General features: G+C 29.2%; 1 protein-coding gene across 5 annotated transcripts in view; it reads left to right on the plus strand.

The window, feature by feature from the left end:
• The window catches only part of LOC111619144 (activating signal cointegrator 1 complex subunit 2-like), a 90,300-nt gene that overhangs the window by 26,218 nt on the left and 47,097 nt on the right, over positions 1-16,985 (plus strand). For 3 of the 5 annotated variants that reach the window (XM_023360819.1, XM_023360818.1, XM_023360822.1), the window contains exons 2-11: positions 2,253-2,392; positions 9,170-9,357; positions 10,791-10,862; positions 10,971-11,085; positions 13,972-14,169; positions 14,258-14,487; positions 14,561-14,641; positions 14,731-14,835; positions 14,896-14,955; positions 15,025-15,099. In XM_023360819.1, the coding sequence (XP_023216587.1) occupies positions 2,297-2,392; positions 9,170-9,357; positions 10,791-10,862; positions 10,971-11,085; positions 13,972-14,169; positions 14,258-14,487; positions 14,561-14,641; positions 14,731-14,835; positions 14,896-14,955; positions 15,025-15,099 (1,220 nt within the window). In that variant the 5' untranslated portion in view covers positions 2,253-2,296. The remainder of the gene's footprint in view (positions 1-2,252; positions 2,393-9,169; positions 9,358-10,790; positions 10,863-10,970; positions 11,086-13,971; positions 14,170-14,257; positions 14,488-14,560; positions 14,642-14,730; positions 14,836-14,895; positions 14,956-15,024; positions 15,100-16,985) is intronic. The other 2 variants (XM_023360823.1, XM_023360824.1) reach the window with 2 other exon arrangements.

The following is a 16,985-nucleotide window of genomic DNA, read 5'->3' on the forward strand; positions in this document are numbered from 1 at the left end:
CGCTAACAGACTACCTATTGTTTAAAAGGCCCTCTGGTGGCGCAAGAAGACGGATTTTATAAAATAAAATGCAGTTGATACTGCATTTTTATGAATAAAAATTTGACAAACAATTTATCATTTTATGACGAGTAAAATTTTTTCGTCGCGTTCGCGGCTTTTAAGTAATGCGTAAACCTTCGAGGCGCGAGGCCCTTCGAACCGCGAGGCATAGGCGGTGGCCCACGTCATCCATGCCTTACGCCGCCCTTGGTCATAGAAATGATATAATTTGAATATAAATTATTTATAAATACGTATGTCAAGTTATATTTTTATTACTATGTAAAATATATTTAAGAGTTTACGACCACTGTGCTAAGTGAGACGTTGTTGAAACAAAAAAGTTATGCATTCCATCACGTACATAAACTGTCGTAATTCGTCAATTGCAAATCAGCAAATTCGTAAAATTTTTGTTTATTTTGAACAATCCGGATAATGGAGGTTCTACTGTATTTGAAAATGTTTCCTTTCCACTCAAAATTAAAATATGCATAAAGGTTTACTGCTTTGTAAAACGTCTTTTTTGAATTTGTGCCGTTGAAATAAATAAATAAATAAAATAAAATAAAAAAATCTGTCAGTTTTGTTTACACGTTTATTGGGCCGCATTGGAACTTGCCTTGGGTCGCATGCGGGCCGCGGGTTGGACACCCCTGATTTAAAACAACACACGAAAATGTTAAGAAAGGATCATGAAAAGAAAGAAAAAGAGATTGAAATGAAAATAAATACACTTGAGTTGAAAAAGCTAAAACTACATTAATATAATAGTTCTTGTGTTTTGTGAATTGTAATTAATTTTTCATTTTCTAATTATCTATATTTTGAAAAGAGAGAATTAATACTAAGAAGTTTCTCTGTATTTTGATTGTCCATTTTGTAAAAAAATTAAAAAGATTTTACAATAAATTAGATGCATTTGTTAGAGAAGCTATAATATAAATTTACATCTATCCCTCTTTATATACAATCTATTTTTACGTGATTTTGAAATAATGTGGTTGACAAAAGAAAACTAATTTTTTTTTTAACATGATCAATTTTTTTATGAGAGAAAAAATGCTTTATTTAAAAATTTTTAAATTTTAACTTTTTGTTACAATTATGTTGCTGTTTTTAAAAAAAAGCTACTCTTTTTGTTGAAAGATTGGTTTTAAAATTACATGTTTCTGAGTCAAGAGTTCATTTTAAGCACAGTACAGTACTATTTGTATATCAAAGAATACTGTTTGTTGATTTTATGCTACCTTGTATTTACTAGATTTACATACAAGTAATAATGATAAATGATGATAAGATAAAAAGCTCATGTTTTGTTTGTAAATTGCTTATTTTTTTCATTACATTGAAGTTGTGGATTCTATCAAGCATTTTTCTACAGGATGTATGTACTATATTTTGAAACACATCAGCTATGCAAAAAGAGGGATAGATGTACTCAATGTTCACAGTAAATAAAATGCTGTTTTATTATGTTGCTATTCCACACTGTAAGAAATGTGAGAGTCCAGGAATTTGGACAAAGTTGGTCAGGGATAATCAGGGAATTGAAAACAGAAATTTGAGTAGGAACCCTGTATACAATTTTGTTACTTTCCCGGCTGTTATGTATACATAACAAGGGAAAATATGGGAATTGTGTCAAATTTGACCCTCTGAGTTTTTTTGCAAATCTCTACATTTTGAGACCTCCTGAATCCAAAACAGCAAAAAAAATTCTATTTGTTGGCATCTATTTCACTTAATATTTCAGGATGGGTAAAGATTAAGAAATGAAATTTGGCATGGTGGCTTGTGAATGAGGGACATTGATGCTTTTAAATTTTGGGGGTGAAAGGTCAAGAGGGGAATTGTGTATTTCAAGAGGGATAGAACTTAACTTAATGAAGATTTTATTCGTTATTAACATTTACATTTTTGTATAAAACTCACCCTACCCTCAAAAGTTTTTTGCCATTTTATAGTAATTAAAAATATCTGATTTTTTTTTTATAACAACTTTTCATAACAGATGGCATTACACATAATTTTAATTTGTTGCTTATGAGTTTTTTTTATTTTAAAAAATATATTAACAGCCCGGAAAGTTACACAACTCTCATTGCTAGATTTTTTTATAAAGTGGTGAAGATAATTAGTTTGCTTTGACAATCTTTCCTGAAAGAATAATTTAAATTTGAAATTACACTATTAAATATTTTTTCTAGTACATGATAGAGAATCACTATTTCACAAAGAATATAAAAATATAATGGCTAAAGAAAAAGAATTGTCAGGAGTGCCGTTGGATAAACTGAAAATAGATGTAATAACAAAGACAGGAGATATAAAACGTGTTTCTGCTTTGGTAAGTCACTAACTATTAATAAATATACTAAACAGACATTATTTTTGTTTTTTTTTGTAAAAATATTTTATTTCTTGGGACTATACATATAGGATGAGTTAATTTCATTTGGTCCCTTCACACACTGTTGAGGTAATAACAATTTCACGGTGGAGCAAACTATTTTTGTAAAAGTATATATATATACAGTAGATCCCCCTATAAGACGGTAGATACATTCCGTTCTTTATGAATCAATTTTTTAGGAATCACGGTTTACGGACTACGGCTGTTTGAAAGGTTTTCTTCCATAAAATTAATCAATTCTAGACTAATTCGACTCAACATTTCCAAAATACGTATATTTTTTTTGGAAATAATTCGTATAAACTACGTTATAAACAAAAAATTGTAGGATTACTTACCGAGTGTGCACTGTTCGACTATGCCCGTTGCTAAAGCTTGTTTTTGTCATGGAACAGCGCATCAAATGGCGGCCGCGATTTCTGATATTATTTTTCTGCAAAAACTTCGTTGACCTTTGGAGACATCATTAATATAAATAATTTTTATGGCCATTGAATAAGAAATGTTTCTTTCACAAGAAACGTATAAAATTACAGTGCTATATTAGACTTACGGTACTTAATTTACATACTGTACAGACGATAGCTAGCCTAAACTCTCCGTAGCGCCACTAGACGGCAAAAAATATATATATAATTATAATAAAGTTACAATAAATTAAGTTAATATATAATTATATATACAGTACCTAATTTATATATAATTAATATATAATTATATGTACAGACGATACTAAACTCAATTTACCATCCTAAACGTCCGTAGCGTGGCGCTATGGACGGTGGGAAAGTAGTTCGGCTGCCCGATGATGTTTTATGTAATTATAGGAGTTTTTTTACCATTGTGTACGGATACCGCCGCAATTTTTTTTGCCGTCTTATAGGAATCGTAACTATAGGAAACAGTTTTATAGGGGGATCTACTGTATATATATACTTTTACAAAAATAGTTTGCTTTAATTTAGATTGTTGTAATATCATTTAATTCTACAAAAAAAAATAATTATGTATATATATAATTTTTTTGTAAAAGTAAATTTGTCTTGGCAATTTTTAAAGACAAAATGTTGTTTTTAATTAATTCAATGATTTGCACTCTATAAATTATTCTTGGTTGAAGCTATCTTCTTAGCACATGCAGTAGAGTTTCAGTAGGGAAGGGAAAAAATTTAATTTGGAAATAATTGTTGGAGAAATGTACTATAGTTTCCAGGAAAACTGCTAAACATTTTTACATGTTAGATAAATGAAACATAAACATAACAAAAAAAAGGCAATTCCTCCTTTCTATCTCTGAATCCCAAAAGTTATCAATTTTGGTAACATCAATTGTCAACATTAAGTTATTGTTTGTGAACCAAACCAATAAAACAATGTATAGTCTCCACAGAAAAAGAAAAACAATTTGGACTCATATTCAAACTTGATAGTATATTTTACTGTGGTCACTATCATTTTTTTTTTTAAATTATGCTATTATAAACAATATTTTATTCATTACTGTGCATTTAAAATTTATATGAAAAGAATTATGGTCTAGTCATCTTGCCAGCAATACAGAATTGTAGCAATTGATATCAGGATTATAGTCATGACAATAGTTTTCTCTTAGCTTTTGAAATTTGATTTCAAACTGGTTGATTATTGGAATTTAAGAATGCATTTGTAGTTTGCTCAAGATGAACATCTTGATGTGAATTAGTTAATGTTATGGCAGATGGATACATGTAAATTTTAGAATAAAGTGATTTTGTTTGACAGCCTGCAGAGACTAGTAGAGTAAATCCTTTAACTTTGTGTACTTAATTTATTTTCTAGTATTGTTTTATACATCATATCTTTTGTGTTACTTGGATCCAGGTATATAAGTAAGTTGTATTTGTATGTATATATTTTTCTTTAATGCTATGTTGTTGAAACTTCAATAAAAATACAATTCAGGTCCAACACCAAACTAAATACCAAATGCTGAAAACAAATGTTTTCTGTATTTGGTGTTTAGTTTGTCTGATGATGCCCATTCAAACACATGTGAAAATGTATGCAATTATTATAAAAATTTGCTGGTTTATAGGTTTAGTATTTTTAATTTATAGCTTGTTTACACGACTGATATTTTTTCAAATGAGCTATAGTTCATTTTTGCTACATATGCAGTGAATCTTTTTTTTGCACATATACAGTTCCAGTGATATATATCACTCCATTCAATTACAGATGAGCATACAAAATTCAGATGGTTTAAATATGTCTAAGTTTACATTCTTTTTTTAACTCATCCTCAAATATCTTGTAAACAGTTGTTTATTCAGAAATAACTTTAATGATTGATTAAATAGCATAAAAAGTTATAAAATTTTATTGAGCTTGTAATTGATTTGATTGTGCACCTTTTGCTTGAAACATTATTCTAATACATGTTTTATGATGTCATAATATTCAAATTTCTTGTGTCACCTGTTGTTGCATGTTTATTCTCTCCTACCTAAAAACTGTAATGTAATAAATGTTTGTATGATTGCTTGAAAAGAGAAGCCATGTATGCATTTCATCTTACAAATTTTAGTGTGTATTATTGATGACTTCAACATGCTTAATGCATAATCTTAGAAAATTTACAAAAAATCTCACATTCGTTTTTATATATATAGATTTATGTCTGTGTGTCCTTCATGCATTACTACACTGTTTATTCGATTGCCATGAAACTTTGGGAAGTTGTTTAATATACTCCCGCAAAGGTTTCTGGCATAGTATATTTATCCTATGATAAATGGTGCACATGTACACGAGCATTTCAGCACAGTTAGGAGTTGAAATTTGCTACACACTTAGGGTACGTCACAAGAATGCACACTAACAAAGGATTTTTTGAAATCCCCCAGCAGGGAAAGGAACAGGATTAAGGCTTCAAAAATGGAAGTGTTAAGAGAAAGCAATGTGCAAGATTTACAGGTGCAGATGTGGTTTTTTGCATTAAATCGAACATAATTTTAGACCCATCTAAAAATTTTCTAATTGGTCTGGGAAACAGGGGAACCTAATTCTTGCATTCTGTGATAACGAGTAAGATTGGCTGTAATGTAATAATCTTTGCTATCGTTACTTTTTGCCCAAGCAATGCCGGGCTTATCTGCTAGTAGACAATACTTTCAAAAGTGTCTTCTCATTTGAGCCCTTTCATACTTTGAACATAAATTCTCTTGATGAATAATGCAATGAAAATTTAGCATTGAAGTATTACCGACTTTGGAGGCCTCATTTTCAATCAATTTTACTAAACCCCTGTGTTTCCCAATCATTGCTGGAGCACCATCCATTGCTAAGACCAATAAGTTGTTAAGTTGTAACGAAAAGCGATTCAATGTCGATGTAACTGCCTCTAACAAATCTCGTGACTTAGTAGTGTCCTTAAGTGGATACAATGCTGCTAATTCTTCTGTCTTTTTAAAATGGATATCAACACCCCTGATAAAAAATTGCCAATTGGGCAGTATCTGCTATATCTGTGTCTTCATCCAATGCTAGAGCATAAAATATGAACTCTGATGCTCGACTTTGGAAAGCATATTGAAGATAATTTGAAATGTCCACACGCCTAATAGTCTGACGAGACAGACTTATTTTTGAGAAATCCTTCTTTTCTGGACACAGAAAAGGATTTCTTCTCTCCAAATATTCCTTAACCATTTCACCATCTGAATATGGCTTAGATTTTTTGCTAGTATCATGGCTACTGCATAACTAGCTTTTACGTAGCATATTGACTCTGAACCCGCTCTAGTAAATATCTTTTGTTGTACAGAAAGTTTTTTTAAAATCATTTACTTGGTCTCATCGAAATTGCCCTTTGTACTTATCAAACTTATTTGCATGCTTAGTCTCGTAGTGCCATTTGATGTTATACTCTTTCAAACCAGAAACAGATTTGTTGCATATCAAGCATATGGGCTTTGTTTTAATTTTCACGAAAAAATAGTTTATAGTCTGCCTATCTTGAAAACTTCTTAATTTTTCTGTGATTCTTCTCATCTTTGGTCCAATGTCTTTACTAGTTGATGCCATGTTAGGTCTTCGTTTTGAACTGAAAACATTTCTGTCCGTTGTGTGTTGCCCCGAGTTGAATTTTTGTCAGTGCCTAAAGAAAATTTCCTGTTTTTAAATTTAAATTACATAAATAAAACATTTCAGGGTTTACTTACTTATAGAATCGATATGGTAGACAGGCTACTTGGTTAAAGTAGTTTGAACTGTTGTTATAAATATGTTAAATATGTATTTTAACGTTGATCGCAAAATCTCTCCAGATGCAGTGTCAATAATAACACAAAACTACAGAATAACACAGAACTTTGTCAAGCTGGACTGAAAGTAGTTACGAGTATGAGCCTGATAGCATTGTGAGCTTCCCGAAAACATCGAAGTCCACAGAACGTATATAGCTGAAGTTGAAGTCTCATATTAAATTTTATCAACACCTAGCATTGGACAAAAAACTAAGTAACCTTGAGTGTCAAATAGCGGGATATTTGAAATAACTAAAATCTATGAATTTTTCCAAAAATGAGAGATATTTCAAATTTCTCTTTTCTATAATTTAAAAACACATGATACGAATAACTCATGACGTAATGTTCTTTTGGTGATATGTACAATAAAGTTAACATTTATATTCATTTCATCTAGCTCCGCGGGCCTCGTTTTGGCCACTCCTGTACTATAGTATTTGTATGATAATCAAGCATCGACCAAAAAAAAAAAACTTTAAAATGCAGCTTTTTATTAACTAATTGAATGTTTTTGGCTATTTGAATGACTATCTTCAGGAATAAAAATCAAAATCATTCAATTTTTATTTGTGAAGGTCATTCAAATGGCTGAAACGTTTGATTAACTAAGATCAAAATAAACTTTAGCACAGGAAAATTATTTTAAAATCATTGTATAAAAGAAATGATAAGAAGTTGAGGGGAAAAAATAAGTTTCCTTATGATGATAGAAGAATAAGTAAGGTTTTTGTTTTGTTAATGTTTTCATATTTAATTTTAAATCTGTTTTATATAATTAGTCTTTTTACAAACAATGAAATAACCAGTATTTTTTGCTATTTTAAACAATTTTTTTTTTCTGAAACTGTGCTTTAGTATTTATTGACTGTTGAACACAAGATTGTGTTATTAATTAAACACTTGGCTTTTTTCCATCTTTATTCAGTTCAACTGAATAAAGATGGAACAACAGTCAATAAACAATTTTTATTTTAAGATGATAATTTTATCATCTAACAAGAGTTTCTGCAGTTTTTTATAATTAAAATTGAACAACTGCATAAATTTTCAGAAAATGTTTTATTCTTTAAAATAATTACCTTCATAACTCAACTCTGAACAGGATTCAGTTTGTAAATGCTATTTTTATAGAAGTAAAAAATCTAGCAACTCCACTTCAATCTCTGTTTTATTGTGGAATTGTGTTTTACATGTGATTGCCACTTTTCTTGTCTGTGCCATGAAAAGATGATAATCACTTGGAGAAATGTCAGAAGAATATAGACGATTAGGGAGTATCTCCCATTCTAAAGCCTAAATATTCTTACTAGTAAGTTTTGCAGTATGAGGTCTTGTTTTGTAACAATAGCACTTTCTTCTGATTAACTAGCCTTGGCTGTTTCTGAGTAATTCATCTTGTACAGTCTAGTTGCGTCATATAGATCTCAGCCATAGTTGTTTGCCTATATATTTCAAACATTGGGTTTGTATAAATATATCACTCATAAAACCAACACCAGACCATAACATATGTGCTTGTGTTGGTTTTATGAGTGATATGGTTGTTTGCCTATGGCAAGAAACTCAATGGACAATGCCAGCTTCAATACATGATACACAAAACAGTTTTTTGGGGATGAAGCAGTATCTTTCATGTGTGCAGTGCTGGATCATTTGGTGACCACCATTGATTTCTTCCTGTTAGAATATGTGATCTATTTTTTTTTTTTTCAAGAGATCAAGCAATCCAAAAATGGCTTCCTTTTTTTTTGTGACATGAAAGAAGTGAAAAACAAATTGATAGTCTTTGAAGTTCATTGACATCTGATAATGCATGTGGGACCCATTTGCTTAGCTTTTATGATTTTCCCAGTTGATGCAAGTGTAAACAAATTGTTTTATCACTTGTGTTAAACAATTTTGAAATTTCTTGCTATCTTAACCTAGAATTATTTTCAACAGCAGCACATAGGCCCTCCATTATTGATAATGAAGAATTATCTGAACATGGTGCATCTTCAAGTGATTAATCATTAGAAGCAAATTTTTAAACTATTTCTGTACAATATGTTGATGCTAAATCTTTTCCAAATGCTACGCATATCTTTACAGACTTAAAAACTCACTTTTCATGAAATATCAGGTAACCAATAAGTTATTATTGGTTACCTGATATTTCATAAAAATAAATAGATAAAAACTTGCTTTGTGTTACTTTTTGATGAAATCATTTTTAAACCCAATATTAATTAATATGTAATACTTTATAATTTTTATCTATTGTAGTAGATAATTTAACTAGATTAATAATTATACAAAAATTGATTAGTTTATGTATATTATAATAAATCTATATCTTTGTATATAATATGAAAATTAATGTATAAAATATTAAATGATTTAAATTAAATAAAAAATTAGTTACTAATTCAGATTATTTTAGCATATAGGCTTTACAGAAGAAAGGCAGTTCATCTGTTACAGACAGCCACCAAACTATTACAGCTCCTTAAGTAATGAAGCAGATACTATAGATTCAGTAAAAATTAAAGCCAGAATTGAAGAATGGCTTGAACGAATGGAGTTTCTTGAAGAAGATTTGCATTGGTTGCTTCATTTACCAGCTCACAGGTGAAGTATATATTTCTGAATGTGTGTTTGTTGTCTGCTAAAGAATTTAAACAAGAACTGTCCAGGAGGCAAAAATGGAGTCTAATAGAAGTGATTTTTATGATGAATCTAACAATGTGATTTCAAATTATCGAAAGATTACTTCAGCTTAGTTATTAACTAAAATGCATCTACATACAATCCATGAGGGGACTGTTTTCTCTTTGATCTGGATGCACTGTGATGTTTGAGCTTTAGGGACATCAGGGACTAAGAATTTCTTTGTTTTCTTTTTTCTTTTTCTCTTTTTCAAAATAGGAATTAAAATTGCTATTCAGTGTTCAATGTTTCTATGATAATCACACTATTAAATACTGTAAATCCTCACTTCATTGCTTGCTTAAACATCCATTGACAATTAAATAAAGCATTTTTCTTTTAGTATTATTATATTTAAGGGCTAGTTTCCACTGTACAATTTCATTCAACAAAACAGATTCGTACAGATTTGTTGCCTAGCAACAATCTGTTTATGAATGTTGAAATCATGCTTACAGATAAACATCACCAAAGAATAGTCAATGAGAAAATTTCGAATGAGATTTAAATTCAAAAGTTATGGTATCTTATGAAAACTGTATTGAACAGGTGGGAAAAATCCATTTTCATACGATTGGTCTTGGAGAGAATAGCATGACAAAATTAAAAATATATGGACAAAAGTTTCTGAAGAATTAGAGATTGTTGGTAATTTTAATCTTATCTCTATTGAACCAAATACTTACAATGGAAAATATAGTATGTCCCAAAAATAATGTAGGATTTAAATTTTAAAAACAACATATTATTTCTTTAATGGCAAAGTTGTTACATCATTTTAAAAGGTAAACGTTGCTATTAAATGTGGAACAGAATATCTAGTTGGCAGTCAGTGTTAAAAAGCCATTGTACATGAAAAAAGCCAAAGAATGGTTTACAACTAAAAAATAAAGCTCCGGTGAGTTTCCAGGTCAATCCAAGACTTGTTCCCAATTGAAAATATTTTGTCCATTTGTAAAAAGTGCTGCAAGAATCTAACCAACTAATAAACAAGATTTAAAAGAAAAACATACAAAAATTTGGTCTGAAATTACTCTTGAACAACGTATGCAAAAAATAATAAAATCTAATTTATAAAAAAGATGTAACTAACTATAAGAATAAAATATTCTAAATTTTTTGAACATTGTTCACTTATGTAAAAAGTTATGACTCTTACACTTTATTTAGAAATTAATTTTTTAGATGAAAATATAGAGATAAGACCAGGCTAAATATCCACTTATTTGGTTTTTTCATAATTTATTTTGCCTAGTTATTGTCATTTAAGGGTTGGCACATTAAAGGAATTAAATTATTCTAAGCAATTTGAACTGACAGTACTATTAACAAGATTAATTATATTTTACTTTCAGATTTTGGTCTCAAATTATATATGATGAAAGTCTTCAGAAATGTTTAGAATCTTATCTGTGTTATGCTCCCAGGTAAATTTTTGTTTTACAAATATTTCTTTCTTTCGAATTTATTTTGCAAAATATCTGATAGATGTAAGAAATGAATTGTTTTAGATAATATAAGATTTTTCTTTGTAGATATCATGATGTTTCTGATTCTTTGGTTACAGAAGAAATGAAAACTGCTCTTCAGAGGATTCACAGACTAGTTTTCATGGTGTTTTTAAGATTGTCAACGTATAAAGAATCAAAGGTTAATTTGTATTTTATTTTTTGTTTTTTAGACTTAAATTTAAATTTTTTTTTCTTATTAGTTTATTTTTATAAAATTGTTCAAAAGCAGTCAATTCTAAATAAGTTATGAAACTTATTACAAAAAGTCTTTTTGAATTTCAAATTAAATAGTTGTAAGACTTACACTACACCACAATAATACTTATCAAATACAGATTACCATTTTGCAATTAAAAAAATATCAAAAATACTTTCAACATTTAATGAATACAATCAAAACATTAGATACATTGATGAACCAAGACTACTTACCATAAAATACAGAAACATCAAAATCAGAACATTATAAGCTTTTAAATTTAATTCATTCCAAAAATTCAATTATATTGAATAGCATCTTAAGTACTTTTTCAGTAACATTATATTTCATTCAAACAAACGTTTTTGACTCTTTTCATAAGCCTGCATCAGATTTAATGTGTAAACTAGAAGATTCAAATGAAAGTTTTAATTAACATTCTTACAGCATTTTAAATAAAATATAGTGTTGATGGAAAAATATTTAAAGTATTGTTCAACCTAAATTAGTTTCAGTTTTGGTAAGTGTTTTTAACTCAATTGTAATGTCTGTTAAGTTATGGTTTTCCAATAAAATAAATTTTGAATATTTTGTAGAAGTTGGAGAGTAGTCTTAATCAGAAATAGTGTTTTCACTCATTAAAAGTGAGATTTTAATTTTAACTGATTTATTATTATGAATTTCTTTCTGTTCTGTTCTGTTCTCCTATTCAGACTAGTGTTAATATAATCTAGCACTGCTCCTAGTCAGAGTAGTGCTAGATTATAAAAAAAATGCCAGATTAACAGGCATTATTATATATTTGTGAAATTTAATGTTACATGCTATCTGAACCTAGCAGACATTGCTGTATATTTTATACTAGTATACACTAATATATGCTTCCAGTTTGTTTTGTGCATTCTGTTTAATTAGTTTGAAGATGATACATTGCACTGACTATATTCTGTAGAGATTGATTGAAAAACCTTCAAATGTATTAATGAACACATTATTGTGCAAAATCAATATTTAAAATGATTTGTATATATATATATAATAATTTTATGGGCATATTCTGGTACATGATTTACAAAAGCTACACAAGCTAGAGTATGAGAAACCTATTTTTAGATGTACTGTTTTCATTGACCTGTGGAAAAGAAAATAAGTCATGCACATTTCTGAACACAAAACATGTACTAGATCGAACAAAACAATATTTGTTTAGCATAGTACAATGTAGATTCCATGAAATTTGCTGCATTACACTGAATAGAAGTTTGAGGTCCAAACTACTCTTGAAATGTAACATTGATGGATTTGCTTTATCTATTAGAACAGTTGGGTTGTGAATGTCTTTTGCCTGTACAAGATGTGCTCACCAAAGTTGTTCTTGGATCCTTTCAAACATGTCTGTAATATATTACTAGTAGCTCTGTGCTTTCTTTGTATAGGAATTGTTTAGCACAATGTGGAAATTCATCACTTGAGATACGTTGTAACATGATTTTTTCAAAAAATTTTCTGCCTTTTGATAGGAGCATCTTACGGATTTATTAACTTCATTGTCCCCACCTTTTTTTACAACAATTTTTAAGTGAAATATTGCAAATTTAAAAATTACTATAAAAACCAGAAAATGGTGTTTCAGATTATCGCGATGCACAGCTGACTGGTTAAAAGACCTTCTGGAAGGCATCCCCCTAGGCAGATCGCCCAAGTGTTGCATTGCCATAACTTAACAACAACTTAGGCTTAGAAACTTCCAACATTTAGGAGGCACCAAGACACTATGTAATTGTTAAATAAGTAATAGAACATAGAAATGTAAAACAATGATCATTTAGAAATTTCTTGTTAAAATTTTAAAAAAGGTGTAATTTGGCTGCTAGCCTTATGTATGAACATAAATACATAGAAAGATCTGAGTTTAAAAATGTGCAATGTGTAAAATACATCTAGTTGCAATCTATTTTATGGTGGGCTTTTTGGAGAATTTTTTTGACTAAAACTGTTTAGAGTATTTAAAGGGGGATTAAGGGATAAAAATACTATTTACTGTTCCATTCTATTCTTGTTTATTAGGTGGAAGTAGTGAATGGTGTTTTTAAAATTAAAGTTGTATTATTAAATATTTCTTCATTTTGTGCATGCATGTTGCATGTCATTGTTTTTTTTTATTTTATCATATTTAATGTTTGAAAGGTCTTCACTTATCTAAAACCATATGTGAGATGCTAACACTTATGGCAAAACAGGTTTTGAATAAATGTATTAATTTATCAGTTATATAAATTCTATTCTACTGAATGAGAAATATCAATTTAAATTTATTTTAAGTCTGTTGTGAATATTTATTGATAAGTTATTTTATATCTGAAATTTGATGAGTGAGGAGCAATGCTTCCCATCCATCCTTCTCTTCAACCATGACATATATATGAACTGTTATCTGCACTAACAATTCTTGTGTTAGCATCTCTGGTTATATAAACTTACTATAAATATTTATTATATACTTTCCTTTATCTTTTTGAATATAAGTTTTATATATGATACAATGTAAATGTCACAAACTTTTTTATATTTATATTATTATTGTAATTATATATAAAGTTTAAAAAGCATGATTAAAATTGAAAAAATTTACTTGCATTTGTAATAAATTTTGTGTGCATTTTTACTATATGATCAGGATAAATTATAAATAATAGAAAATTTAATTAAAATAATTTCTTTTGTTAATTTCTTTATATTTGGTTTGCATGAATAAAAATCAAAATATTTAAATATTTTTATAAATGTTATTCCTTCTTAGTATATAAAATATATTTGTTTTTTCAGTCTGTCCATTTTACACCTCAAGCATTTGCAGATATTATTTATGAGAATTTCTTATTTGATATACCTAAAATTATGGATTTGTGTGTATTATATGGAAGAGGAAACAGAAATTTACTACAAAAAATGATCAAAAATATTTTTGAATGGCAACCAAAATATTTAGATGATCTAGCAGCTGCTATTCCTACTATTCTTGAAGTAAGTGTGTGTATATGTGTTTTTATATGTAGTGTTGTTTTTTTTTCTTAATTGCAAAAAGAATTAATAAATACCTATTTATCTTTAGGTATTTGATACAATAGAAAACAAATTGGGTTTAGATTATATAACAGAACTTGAAAATAATAATGAACCAAAGAAACTTGATGAAGCACTTACTCCTGTTAGCACATTTACTTGGAACAAACTGAAAGACCTTATATTTTATCTTGTAGATACAAGTGCTACTCTAAATGCCTTTCTAGATATATATCCACAAGCTGCTGAATCTTTCCATAAACAAGGAACTGCAGTCAGGTTAGAATCAATTTTTAGTTTTTAATTTTTAAATAATAATATATTTTTCAAAGATGTTAATCTACAATTTCAGGATATCTAATTTTTATGAAATTATTTTCTTACCCCTTACAACTGAATTAAAGAATAGAAGTAAAGATGAACAACTAAAAGAGTATAAAAGTTTATTCAATAAATGTAAATATAAGAAATAGAAATACATATATATATACTAATTTTTTTTTCTTTTGTTTTATACTTTAGCTTAATAGCTGAATTAACCAAAAGAATTTATCTTGCGAAAACATGCTTAATAAAATCTTTCAGGGAAATAATATTTTATTGTTGTCTTCAACCAATTTTAGACAGGTAATAATTTTAAATCTTAATTTCTTTCCGTGACTCTTAATTGATTACTTTTGTTTGTAGACAGGTGACAAATGCTGAAGTATTCTTACAAATCATGAGCATTTGTGTTTCAGATAAATGGTATGTGCAATTTTTAAAATTTTAAATTTTTATAGAATAAAGTATTGAACTAGTTTTAATCTTCTCTAGCTTTATCTCTGATTACCAAGAAGTCTTTCCATTTGAAGAGGATATTGAATTGTTATCTCAGGCATCAGTGACACTGTATCCTTACTTCACCAGCTCTGTTATATCTATAACAAGAAAATTATGGCAATTAATCAAAAAATGACTCCCCAGATTTATAATTTTTCTGGACCTTTTTAAAATGTTAAGAAATGCAAAAACTTTGTGGGGAGGGTTTGTATGTTTGAATGTTAGTGTGTGCATATGGCATGATTTTACTCACCCTCTGAAACTTAATAACTTGTATTGTTTGTTGAAAATTTCTGAAATTTTACATGGAGTTTTGTATTAAGGTGATTGATACTATTAAATTTGATGGTTAAAGGTCAAATGGGGTGGGGAGATAAAAGGGGATTGTGTGTCATATCTCAAGTAGGATCAGAGTTATGACTATTTCTCATTACTAGCCCATTTACATTTATTTTTTTTTATAAAACCCATCCCTATCCTCAAAATTAAGCTTTTTGCCATTTTATAATAATTAAAAATATGACATTTTATTATTAAAAAGTTTTTATGTTTTAAATGTTGCCAGGAAAGTTAAGCGACTTGTTGCTGGATTTTTTAAGTAATTGAATCAAAATCATGTTTTTATTTTGAAAATCAAGATTGTTGTGATTTTGTAAGGTATATATTAAAAGCCATTCTAATGAACTTGCTTTCTATTCTATTAAGAAGTATAGTTAGTTCTGTGTTTGTGTTTATTTCACTTTTACTTGCTAAATAGCTTCTTATGTGCTGGATTCATGCTATTTTACATTTTGAACTGTTAGGCAGGGGCATGGTTCTTTCAAAATAATTTGTGAAATTTAATTTTTATCTGTTTTCTCTTTATAGTTTAAATCTTTTTATATAATGTTTTATGTATTGTAACATTACTTTTTTTATCCAAATTACTAACTTTCCTATCTTTAAGAGATTATTATTATTATGTTGGGTTTAGTGGTTATACTCAGTTGATACCGGTGGCTGTGTACTATGCCAGACCAGAGTCAAGGCATAGCAACCAAAACAAAAATTAAATAAGTGTGTCAGTGTCTGTATTCAGGAATTTCCTAACAATGTGATATGTATTCAATATAGTGGCCTTCTGTAATATGATGTATATATTTCTATTCAATTGTAATGTTCCCAGGCTTTTGTGTAGTGTGTGTGGTATCACACCTGTACAGGAGAAAACGAGTACAATAAGCACCCTATCTATCCCCTCCACAGATGCCTTATTTCCTGGGCGAGTTCTGTGTACTTGCTAATTTTTTCAGTGCATGTGTTTTGTACATTGAGTGTTTGGAATGGCTATGTCTATAATGTACAGTGGTGCCTCGTATAACGTACTTAATCCGTTCCAGGTGCACGTCCGTTAAGTGAAAAGTACGTTATACGAAACGCATTTTTGCATAGAAATACATGTTAAAAGATATAATTCGTTCCGCAGCATAAAATAACCATACTGTACCATAACAAAAAAATGAAAATGGAGCAGTCACCAATTATGCCGGGTAGTCAGATGTTGTGAGGAGGAGGTGGAGGAACACTTTCTTCACACATTCATACAGATACAGACTTTTTACACATTGCAGCGGGTCTTTTTTTTATTGTTTTTTAATCGGATTCAGATTCAGGAGAGGCTACCGGAGCTTGCAGGATCAACTCCTCTTGTTCCATCTTTTTGTTTTTTCGCTGCTGGCTTCTTGAAAAACATGTCCAAGATGGTCTGTTTCTCTCTTCTTTAACACATGTCGGAAATGACGAGCAAGGGTGTCATTGTAGAGATCATTGATACTGTTGGCCTCAGCTCTGTTTGGATAATGAGTGTTGGTAAACTCTTGAACCTCTCCCCATTCGACAAGGAAGTTTTTGTCAACTTTCACTCCTTCTGATGATTTCTTGCATTGTTTCAATTGAAATCACTTTTCTGTTTTTTT

The sequence above is a fragment of the Centruroides sculpturatus genome, unplaced genomic scaffold, assembly GCF_000671375.1.
Source record: "Centruroides sculpturatus isolate CEXI.00-Female unplaced genomic scaffold, Cexi_2.0 scaffold87, whole genome shotgun sequence".
Classification (NCBI taxonomy): domain Eukaryota; kingdom Metazoa; phylum Arthropoda; class Arachnida; order Scorpiones; family Buthidae; genus Centruroides; species Centruroides sculpturatus.